Source organism: Nerophis lumbriciformis, linkage group LG38 (assembly GCF_033978685.3).
Source record: "Nerophis lumbriciformis linkage group LG38, RoL_Nlum_v2.1, whole genome shotgun sequence".
In the NCBI taxonomy this organism is placed as follows: Eukaryota; Metazoa; Chordata; class Actinopteri; order Syngnathiformes; family Syngnathidae; genus Nerophis; species Nerophis lumbriciformis.
Window position 1 is genome coordinate 4811191 of NC_084585.2, and position 12711 is coordinate 4823901.

Below are 12711 nucleotides of genomic sequence, written 5' to 3' on the forward strand. Positions count from 1 at the left end.
ATTATTATTATAATGTTGCCAAAATGTTACAGTTTTCTCATAAAATCGTGACTTTTGTCGAGTAAAATTACGACTCTTTTCATAAAATTGACAACATTTTAAGCTTTTCTTGTAAAATTGTGACTGTTGTTGAGTAAAATTCCAACTTTTATCATAATATTGCACAAATGTTCAGTTTTTCTTGTAAAATGTTGACTTGTGTTGAGTCAAATTACGACTTGCCCCCTGGTAGGGTCTCCCAAGACAAACTGGTCGTAGGTGAGGGATCAGACAAAGAGCAGCTCGAAGACCTCTATGAAGAAAACAAACAAGGAACCCAGATTTCCCTTGCCCGTACGCGGGTCACCGGGGCCCCCCTCTGGAGCCAGGCCCGGAGGTGGGGCACGATGGCGAGCGCCTGGTGGCCGGGCCTGTCCCCATGGGGCCCGGCCGGGCACAGCCCGAAGAGGCAACGTGGGTCCCCCCTCCAATGGGCTCACCACCCATAGCAGGGGTCATAGAGGTCGGGTGCGATGTGAGCTGGGCGGCAGCCGAGGGCAGGGCACTTGGCGGTCCGATCCTCGGCTACAGAAGCTAGCTCTTGGGACGTGGAACGTCACCTCGCTGGGGGGGAAGGAACCTGAGCTAGTGCGCGAGGTGGAGAAGTTCCGGCTAGATATAGTCGGACTCACTTCGACGCACAGCAAGGGCTCTGGAACCAGTTCTCTCGAAAGGGGCTGGACTCTCTTCCACTCTGGCGTTGCCGGCAGTGAGAGGCGACGGGCTGGGGTGGCAATTTTTGTTTCCCCCCGGCTCAGAGCCTGCACGTTGTGGAGTTCAACCCAGTGGACGAGAGGGTAGCTTCCCTCCGCCTTCGGGTGGGGGAACGGGTCCTGACTGTGGTTTGCGCTTACGCGCCAAACCGCAGCTCAGAGTACCCACCCTTTTTGGATTCACTCGAGGGAGTACTTGAGAGTGCGCCCCCGGGTGATTCCCTCGTTCTACTGGGGGACTTCAACGCTCATATTGGCAGCGACAGTGAAACCTGGAGAGGCGTGATCGGGAAGAATGGCTGCCTGGATCTGAACCCGAGCGGTGTTTTGTTATTGGACTTTTGTGCCCGTCACAGATTGTCCATAACGAACACCATGTTCAAACATAAGGGTGTCCATATGTGCACTTGGCACCAGGACACCCTAGGCCGCAGTTCCATGATCGACTTTGTAGTTGTGTCATCGGATTTGCGGCCTCATGTTTTGGACACTCGGGTGAAGAGAGGGGCGGAGCTTTCTACCGATCACCACCTGGTGGTGAGTTGGCTGCGATGGTGGGGGAGGATGCCAGACAGACCTGGCAGGCCCAAACGCATTGTGAGGGTTTGCTGGGAACGCCTGACAGAGTCTCCTGTCAGAGAGAGTTTCAATTCCCACCTCCGGAAGAACTTTGAACATGTCACGAGGGAGGTGCTGGACATTGAGTCCGAATGGACCATGTTCTGCGCCTCTATTGTCGAGGCGGCTGATTGGAGCTGTGGCCGCAAGGTAGTTGGTGCTTGACGTGGCGGTAATCCTAGAACCCGTTGGTGGACACCGGCGGTGAGGGATGCCGTCAAGCTGAAGAAGGAGTCCTATCGGGTTCTTTTGGCTCATAGGACTCCTGAGGCAGCGGACAGGTACCGACAGGCCAAGCGGTGTGCGGCTTCAGCGGTCGCAGAGGCAAAAACTCGGACATGGGAGGAGTTCGGTGAGGCCATGGAAAACGACTTCCGGACGGCTTCGAAGCAATTCTGGACCACCAGCCGCCGCCTCAGGAAGGGGAAGCAGTGCACTATCAACACCGTGTATGGCGAGGATGGTGTTCTGCTGACCTCGACTGCGGATGTTGTGGATCGGTGGAGGGAATACTTCGAAGACCTCCTCAATCCCACCAACACGTCTTCCTATGAAGAAGCAGTGCCTGGGGAGTCTGTGGTGGGCTCTCCTATTTCTGGGGCTGAGGTTGCTGAGGTAGTTAAAAAGCTCCTCGGTGGCAAGGCCCCGGGGGTGGATGAGATCCGCCCGGAGTTCCTTAAGGCTCTGGATGCTGTGGGGCTGTCTTGGTTGACAAGACTCTGCAGCATCGCGTGGACATCGGGGGCGGTACCACTGGATTGGCAGACCGGGGTGGTCGTTCCTCTCTTTAAGAAGGGGTGGTTCCTCTCTTTAAGAAGGGGAACCGGAGGGTGTGTTCTAACTATCGTGGGATCACACTCCTCAGCCTTCCCGGTAAGGTCTATTCAGGTGTACTGGAGAGGAGGCTACGCCAGATAGTCGAACCTCGGATTCAGGAGGAACAGTGTGGTTTTCGTCCTGGTCGTGGAACTGTGGACCAGCTCTATACTCTTGGCAGGGTCCTTGAGGGTGCATGGGAGTTTGCCCAACCAGTCTACATGTGTTTTGTGGACTTGGAGAAGGCATTCGACCGTGTCCCTCGGGAAGTCCTGTAGGGAGTGCTCAGAGAGTATGGGGTATCGGACTGTCTGATTGTGGCGGTCCGCTCCCTGTATGATCAGTGCCAGAGCTTGGTCCGCATTGCCGGTAGTAAGTCGGACACGTTTCCAGTGAGGGTTGGACTCCGCCAAGGCTGCCCTTTGTCACCCATTCTGTTCATAACTTTTATGGACAGAATTTCTAGGCGCAGTCAAGGCGTTGAGGGGATCTGGTTTGGTGGTTGCAGGATTAGGTCTCTGCTTTTTGCAGATGATGTGGTCCTGATGGCTTCATCTGGCCAGGATCTTCAGCTCTCACTGGATCGGTTCGCAGCTGAGTGTGAAGCGACTGGGATGAGAATCAGCACCTCCAAGTACGAGTCCATGGTTCTCGCCTGGAAAAGGGTGGAGTGCCAGTTGGGGAGGAGATCTTGCCCCAAGTGGAGGAGTTCAAGTACCTCGGAGTCTTGTTCACGAGTGAGGGAAGAGTGGATCGTGAGATCGACAGGCGGATCGATGCGGCGTCTTCAGTAATGCGGACGCTGTATCGATCCGTTGTGGTGAAGAAGGAGCTGAGCCGGAAGGCAAAGCTCTCAATTTACCGGTCGATCTACGTTCCCATCCTCACCTATGGTCATGAGCTTTGGGTTATGACCGAAAGGACAAGATCACGGGTACAAGCGGCCGAAATGAGTTTCCTCCGTCGGGTGGCGGGGCTCTCCCTTAGAGATAGGGTGAGAAGCTCTGCCATCCGGGGGGAGCTCAAAGTAAAGCCGCTGCTCCTCCACATCGAGAGGAGCCAGATGAGGTGGTTCGGGCATCTGATCAGGATGCCACCCGAACACCTCCCTAGGGAGGTGTTTAGGACACGGCCGACCGGTAGGAGGCCGCGGGGAAGACCCAGGACACGTTGGGAAGACTATGTCTCCCGGCTGGCCTGGGAACGCCTCGGGGTCCCACAGGAAGAGCTGGACGAAGTGGCTGGGGAGAGGGAAGTCTGGGCTTCCCTGCTTAGGCTGCTGCCCCCGCCACCCGACCTCGGATAAGCGGAAGAAGATGGATGGATGGATTATAATACTAGAGGTCGGCATTTGTCGGAGGTCTCAAGAAGGTAACAAATACAAGTGTGTGTGTGTGTGTGTGTGTGTGTGTGTGTGTGTGTGTGTGTGTGTGTGTGTGTGTGTGTGTGTGTGTGTGTGTGTGTGTGTGTGTGTGTGTGTAAAAGGCAGACATCACTGTCCTGCGTGATAGGCGTAGTCCGCCTTGTTGTGCATGACCAGTCTGTTGTCCACAAAATAAAAGCTGTCAGAGCGAGTCTCGTAGGGACACTCCACCATCTGACGCACTGGGAAGGAAAAAAAGGTGACAAATTCCATATTTAGAAACTGTTTTGTTTTTTTTCAACTAGTGCTGTGAAACAATTAAATCCTTTCATCAGATGACCGTATTTTCCGGACTATAAGGCGCACTTAAAATTCAGTGCGCCTTATAGTCGGGAATCAAACATTTTGCAGACAGTAAATAAGTTAGAAAAGTGAAAAATGTACACCAGGCAGATCCAATACATATGATCTACACCACAGGTGTCAAACTCAAGGCCCGGGGGTCAGATCTGGCCCGCCACGTCATTTTATCTGGCCCGCAAACACCTGGAAATGTTATGTGTCAATAAAAGACTTCATATTTGCTCACTAAATGTAATTGATTTTTTTCATTTTGACAGAAAAAATATATATACTGCTTGAAATTGCATACATTTAAACTTTAATAGTATTCAATATTGCAACAAATATTACAGTATATTATCCTACTTTCCAAACATGTTTTTGTCTAAATAAAAATAAATAAAAATACTTGACTTTACAGCAAACCACCCATCAAATTAATAAAAATGACAACAAATTTTACGTTGTTCTTTACAGCATATTATTGTAAATTGAAAAAAACTACAACTGTTTTTTTGCGTTAAAATTCTGTTGACTGAGCTGCCAGTTTTTGACTGTAAAATCTCGGGGTTGTTGTTTTTAACGGTATAATACTGTACATGGAAAGACGGTACATTTGTTTTTACGGTACAAAAACTGGCAGCTTAGTTGCCAGAATAAAAAAAGTACTGTTTTTCCATTAAGAATATAATGTTGTAGAGCTGCGGCCTACCATCATGACCTCGCACTCCCTCCCCTCTGTTGCTAGATATCTGAAGATGTATGTTGTAATATGTATATGTGCTTTGCTATGGAGGTTTTTTTCCCGCTCCCCTTAGGAGCCCAGTCTAGATTTTTTTACTCATCCTTCCCCAGCGTTTTACCTTTTTCCCATCTTTTACGGGGCGCCTTGTGGCGACCCATCAGCGTTCCTGTTCTGTAACCCTGTACACTGTTTGTTTGTCTAATCTTGAACGGGTTTGTGCTGAAAACAAACCAATGTCAATTTAACACAAACATTCTGGCAACTAAGCTGCCAGGTTATTTCGTAACCCCCCCCCCAAAAAAAACAGTGGTACCTATTTTACATTTACCGTAAAATGTTAAAAAAAAACACTATTTTACAGTAAAATTGTGTAAATGTAAAGTCGTTACTGTAAAATCAACAGTTTACTTAAAACAATTTTATTCACAGATGATTAAAAAAATATCGATGTAATCATAGTAGTATCGACTAGATACTCTCTTGTACTTGGTATCATTAGAGTGGATGTCAGGTGTAGATCCACCCGTGGCGTTTGTTTACATTCAGGAACGGCGTCATTAGCGGCGACGCTGATGAGCTACGGTGTGTAGTGAAGCATGTTTAGCTATTCCTCGTCCTCCAGTGATAACGCTACTTGTAAGAAACTTACTTTATTCGTCGCCATGGAGGCCAGGATTAGTGGTTTAGAAGTAGCTAAAACACTGCCATTCTCTCTTTTCTGTCTACACACTGTGTCTGCTTGTAAGTACTCCGTGTGTGTGCGCGCTGTCGAACATGCTCCTCTGCTCGTAAAACCAGCAATGTTACCACGTGACGACGACGCGTCGTCATGCCCGTTACAAAAAAAAATAAAATAAACTAATATATACTTATATATATATATATACATATATATGTATATATATACATATATATATGTGTATATATATATATATGTATATATATATATATATATATATATATATATATATATATATATATATATATATATATATATATATACATATATATATATATATATATATATATATATATATATATATATATATATATATATATATATATATATATATATATATATATATATATATATATATATATATGTATGTGTGGGAAAAAATCACAAGACTACTTCATCTCTACAGGCCTGTTTCATGAGGGGTTCCCTCAATCATCAGGAGTTCCCTCATCTCCTGATGATTGAGGGAACCCCTCATGAAACAGACCTGTAGAGATGAAGTAGTCTTGTGATTTTTTCCCACACATACATATATTGCGCTCTACCACGGTATCGAGCACTATTTTTTGGATAATCTTATTAACACACACATATATATATATATATATATATATATATATATATATATTTTTTTTTTATTATTTTAAAAAAAAAACTATATATATATATATATATACAGTATATGTATATATATATAGTATTTTATTTTTTATTTTTTAATTTAAAAAAAAAAGAAAAAAAAGAAAAATGAAAAAAAAAAATATATATATATATATATATATATATATATATATATATATATATATATATATAGTTTTTTTATAATTTTTTATTTTTAACGGGCATAAAAAAAAAAAAAAATAGATAAATATATATATATACATATATATATATATATATATTTTTTTTTAATTATTTAAAAAAAAAATATATATATATATATTTATTTATTTTTATTTTTATTTATTTTATTTTTTTTAATTTAAAAAAATATTTTTTTCTTTTTAACGGGCATAAAAATAAATAAATAATTTAAAAAAAATATATATGTATATATATATATGTATATATATATATATATATATATATATATATATATATATATATATATATATATATATATATATATATATATATATATATATATATATATAGATATATATATATATTATTTTTATTTTATTTTTTACTTTATTTTTTTAACAGGCATAATGACGCGTCATCGTCACCTTGTGACATTGCTGGTTTTACGAGCATATATATACATATATATATATATATATACATATATATATATGTATATATATATATATATATATATATATATATACATACATATATATATATATATATATATATATATATATATATATATATATATATATATATATATATGGGGAACCGGTACTTTTCAAACAGAGTATAGTACCGTTTTTGATTCATTAGTACCGCGATACTATTCTAGTACCGGTATTCCTTACAACCCTACAAGGTAGCCAGGAAAATGTAGAATGCCGGTTTAATTGGGACTACAATACATGTACCCGCCCTAGGGAAACAAGCGCCCCCCAGTGTACGGGAGGCACATGACCAATCGTGATAATAGAGCATGTGCATGGACACTGGAACTTCACATGTTGGTGTGACGACAAGGAAAAGGGAACTATTTGAGCGATCAGACTGATTTAGTGCGTATTATTCCAGGGGTTATAAAATGGGTCTCACCTAAGCCCTCGGACAGTTGAGGGAACTCATAGATGTGTTCGCAGCTATTTCGGCTGTTTGGGATGCAGAAGCCAAAGTCAAAGTCGAAGGTCTTCAGGAGGCGATCTCGGAAGTAGTGGCGCTCAATCATTCGGAAATTGTTCAGGGGCCGGTTGCCGACGGTGAACTCCACCCTGGTGAGACGGGGAAGATCCCCGTGACTGAAGGAGGTCACCTGGTGTGGTGTGAGTCGTTGGTGTGTCGCGTCACTCACGTGGCTCCCACCGTCCTCAGGCGGAGGAATGCCGGGGTGAACTGGTAGCGCACGAAACGGCCTGCGATGGCGTCTGCCGCTCGGTTTTCCTCGTCTTCCTCTGAAAGACACAAAAAGTGATGGTGCACCCTGAGAACTGTGGAGAATGCATATATGTTTAAGAGTTCTTTCTTTGTTCATAGCCATGGTTGGATCAGCTAGTACTTTTCCTTTGTATATTCTACCAGTTTCTTTTGTCTTCAGAGGTCTGTTTAGTGTCTTAAAACATCGGAATGTGAATACAACCCCCAATTTTTCCTTATCAGTGTTGCGATTATGGGGGCTTTCTCTGTGTGCAAGAAGTAAATTAGATCAACTCGAGTAGCCGATATGAATGTATTGGTTAAGCTGATCTCCTGAAATTTCAGTAAATCTTGATAATATTCCTATTCTGTCTTGATGGTCCTTCTTACTCAGCATATATGTCATCAAAAGAACTTGGGATTGACCAGTAACTTAGATTCCCTGGGAGGAAGACCTGGTCGATGCAACAGAACCCACTCAGTGGCCTAGTGGTTAGAGTGTCCGCCCTGAGATTGGTAGGTCGTGAGTTCAAACCCTGGCCGAGTCATACCAAAGACTATAAAAATGGGAGCCATTACTTCCCTACTTGGCACTCAGCATCAGGGGTTGGAATTGGGGGTTAAAACACCAAAAATGGATTCCCGGAATGGATTGGTTAAGCTGATTTCCTGAAATTTCAGTAAATCTTGATAATATTCCTATTCTGTCTTGATGGTCCTTCTTACTCTTTTGTTTGGACTTTCCCTGATTACATGGCAACAGCTGTTTCTAAAGGGACGGGGGTCGTAAACAGCCGTTGCCTTCGGTCACAAAACAGTTCAAAGAAAAGGTGCCTGGAGGGGGGTCAGGCCCTGCTTCCTCTCCGCTTTGTAGATCTCGGGTCAAGACAAAATCTTCCTGTGGATTACAATAGATCAAAGAAACCGACACCCTCATGTCGCTTCCCATCCTACACAGTGGAGTTTTACAGGGAACCCATTGAAACACAAAGTTTTGTGATAACTTCGATACAATTACAATAGTTGGTCCTAAAACGGAGGGCGCGCGAGTGGTAGTCACCTGAATGCGGCGGTTTGGCGATCTCAAACAGGACAGTTCCTGAGTCCAGGTCTCTGATCTTGAAGCGCACAAAGTCGACGTTGTAGATGTTGTCCTGGGGTTTACAGAGGTAGCCTGCAACAACAGCAGTGACATCATCGTCTCAGCAAAGACTCGCAAAAAGACTGTTTGTCTCACTATTATTCTTACTTACGGAACCGACAGCCATCACTGTATAATACATATGTTCCTTTTGACTGTACGAACACTGTAAATGTATAATGTATTTATGTTATTCACATGTGAATAATGCTGTAAAATAGACTGTATTTATATTATTCACATGTGAATAATGCTGTATAATAGACAGTATTTATATTATTCACATGTGAATAATGCTGTATAATAGACTGTATGTATATAATTCACATGTGAATAATGCTGTATAATAGACGGTATTTATATTATTCACATGTGAATAATGCTGTATAATAGACTGTATTTATGTTATTCAGATGTGAATAATGCTGTAAAATAGACTGTATTTATATTATTCACATGTGAATAATGCTGTATAATAGACTGTATTTATGTTATTCACATGTGAATAATGCTGTATAATAGACTGTATTTATATTATTCACATGTGAGTATTGCTGTATAATAGACTGTATTTATATTATTCACATGTGAATAATGCTGTATAATATACTGTATTTATATTATTCACATGTGAATAATGCTGTATAATAGACTGTATTTATTTTATTCACATGTGAATAATGCTGTATAATAGACTGTATTTATTTTATTCACATGTGAGTATTGCTGTATAATAGACTGTATTTATATTATTCACATGTGAATAATGCTGTATAAAAGACTGTATTTATATTATTCACATGTGAATAATGCTGTATAATAGACTGTATTTATATTATTCACATGTGAGTATTGCTGTATAATAGACTGTATTTGTATTATTCACATGTGAATAATGCTGTATAATAGACTGTATTTATATTATTCACATGTGAGTATTGCTGTATAATAGACTGTATTTGTATTATTCACATGTGAATAATGCTGTATAATAGACTGTATTTATATTATTCACATGTGAATAATGCTGTATAATAGACTGTATTTATGTTATTCACATGTGAATAATGCTGTATAATAGACTGTATTTATGTTATTCACATGTGAATAATGCTGTATAATAGACTGTATTTATATTATTCACATGTAAATAATGCTGTACAATAGACTGTATTTATGTTATTCACATGTGAATAATGCTGTATAATAGACTGTATTTATAGTATTCACATGTGAATAATGCTGTATAATAGACTGTATTTATATTATTCACATGTGAATAATGCTGTATAATAGACTGTATTTATAGTATTCACATGTGAATAATGCTGTATAATAGACTGTATTTATAGTATTCACATGTGAATAATGCTGTATAATAGACTGTATTTATGTTATTCACATTTGAATAATGCTGTATAATATACTATTTATATTATTCACATGTGAATAATGCTGTATAATAGACTGTATTTATATTATTCACATGTGAATAATGCTGTACAATAGACTGTATTTATATTATTCACATGTGAATAATGCTGTATAATAGACTGTATTTATGTTATTCACATGTGAATAATGCTGTATAATAAACTTTTTATATTCACATGTGAATAATGCTGTATAATGGACTGTATTTATGTTATTCACATGTGAATAATGCTGTATAATAGACTGTATTTATATTATTCACATGTGAGTATTGCTGTATAATAGACTGTATTTGTATTATTCACATGTGAATAATGCTGTATAATAGACTGTATTTATATTATTCACATGTGAATAATGCTGTATAATAGACTGTATTTATGTTATTCACATGTGAATAATGCTGTATAATAGACGGTATTTATATTATTCACATGTGAATAATGCTGTATAATAGACTGTATTTATGTTATTCAGATGTGAATAATGCTGTAAAATAGACTGTATTTATATTATTCACATGTGAATAATGCTGTATAATAGACTGTATTTATGTTATTCACATGTGAATAATGCTGTATAATAGACTGTATTTATATTATTCACATGTGAGTATTGCTGTATAATAGACTGTATTTATATTATTCACATGTGAATAATGCTGTATAATATACTGTATTTATATTATTCACATGTGAATAATGCTGTATAATAGACTGTATTTATTTTATTCACATGTGAATAATGCTGTATAATAGACTGTATTTATTTTATTCACATGTGAGTATTGCTGTATAATAGACTGTATTTATATTATTCACATGTGAATAATGCTGTATAAAAGACTGTATTTATATTATTCACATGTGAATAATGCTGTATAATAGACGGTATTTATATTATTCACATGTGAATAATGCTGTATAATAGACTGTATTTATATTATTCACATGTGAATAATGCTGTATAATAGACTGTATTTGTATTATTCACATGTGAATAATGCTGTATAATAGACTTTATTTATATTATTCACATGTGAATAATGCTGTATAATAGACGGTATTTATAGTATTCACATGTGAATAATGCTGTATAATAGACTGTATTTATATTATTCACATGTGAATAATGCTGTATAATAGACTGTATTTATAGTATTCACATGTGAATAATGCTGTATAATAGACTGTATTTATGTTATTCACATTTGAATAATGCTGTATAATATACTATTTATATTATTCACATGTGAATAATGCTGTATAATAGACTGTATTTATATTATTCACATGTGAATAATGCTGTATAATAGACTGTATTTATATTATTCACATGTGAATAATGCATTTTCAACGCATTTCAACCATTCCACCATCAAAACATTCCTCTTAATTAGGACAAAAAATAGTTTTTTGAACTGGAAAAATTCCCAAATTTCCCAGAATTCCAGGTTTTCCGGGACATTTTTCCCATTCAAAATGAATTGGCTATTTTTCAAACTTCCACCATTTCCACATTTTTTTAACCGATTCAAACCATTCCACCTTCAACACATTCCACCATTCTGGAAATTTGGACCACTTTTTTTTTTCCCAATTTCCCAAAAATTCCAGGATTTTCCAGAATTCCTGGTTTTCCAAAGCCCTATTTCCACCCTTTTTTCTGGCGACTACTCCTTCCACATTTTTCAACGCATTTCAACCATTCCACCATCAAAACATTCCTCTTAATTAGGACAAAAAATAATCTTTTTGAACTGGAAAAATTCCCAAATTTCCCAGAATTCCAGGTTTTCCGGGACATTTTTCCCATTCAAAATGAATTGGCTATTTTTCAAACTTCCACCATTTCCACATTTTTTTAACCGATTCAAACCATTCCACCTTCAACACATTCCACCATTCTGGAAATTTGGACCACTTTTTTTCCCCAATTTCCCAAAAATTCCAGGATTTTCCAGAATTCCTGGTTTTCCAAAGCCCTATTTCCACCCTTTTTTCTGGCGACTACTCCTTCTACATTTTTCAACGCATTTCAACCATTCCACCATCAAAACATTCCTCTTAATTAGGACAAAAAATAATTTTTTGAACTGGAAAAATTCCCAAATTTCCCAGAATTCCAGGTTTTCCGGGACATTTTTCCCATTCAAAAATAATCGGCTATTTTTCAAACTTCCACCATTTCCACATTTTTTAACCGATTCAAACCATATTTTCCAGAAAAAATTCCAGATTCCCGAATAGGCTGAACAGTTTGAAGTTGGAAAAGCTTTGAATCGGGTGAAAAATGTGGAAGGTAGAGCGCGCCAAAATGTGGAGAATAGTAATAATAATAAGTTGAGTAATAAATGGATGAATGTTGTTGTAGATAAGCATATGAGTGAATGTTTGGAGCATTCACAGATGAATGAATGAATGAATGAATGAATGAATGAGAGAGGTATTATGATGCAAAAAGGGCGCCCCAGGGGGTCAAACCTCGTGTCGCCCCCCGCAGTCCGAGGACATCCTCCGGCGTGGCGTGTCCGCTCCGTGCCCGCAAGTCGTCCTCCGTGACGGGCCTGCTGTCCGCTTGACTCCTGCGGGAGCGGAGCCTCTTCAGAACCGCTCCGCCGGACATGCGCTCCCGCGAAGGAGCCGCGGAGCCGCCGGAGACCTTGTCGGCTTTGGCCCCGCTCATGTCTGCCTTTGTGTGGATGAAAGTGCGCGAAGATGG

The 12711-nt window shown here is 39.4% G+C and overlaps 1 protein-coding gene across 1 annotated transcript; it reads right to left on the bottom strand.

Moving 5' to 3' along the window:
- Positions 1 to 3320: 3320 nt before the first annotated feature.
- On the bottom strand, positions 3321 to 12711 carry LOC133578261 (protein unc-119 homolog B-like). The gene is made up of 5 exons (XM_061932544.2): positions 12474 to 12711; positions 8476 to 8589; positions 7354 to 7453; positions 7101 to 7273; positions 3321 to 3791 (listed from the first exon to the last, which is right to left on the bottom strand). The coding sequence occupies exons 1-5, from the start codon at positions 12673 to 12675 to the stop codon at positions 3679 to 3681; spliced, it is 702 nt and encodes a 233-aa protein (XP_061788528.1). The 5' UTR covers positions 12676 to 12711; the 3' UTR covers positions 3321 to 3678.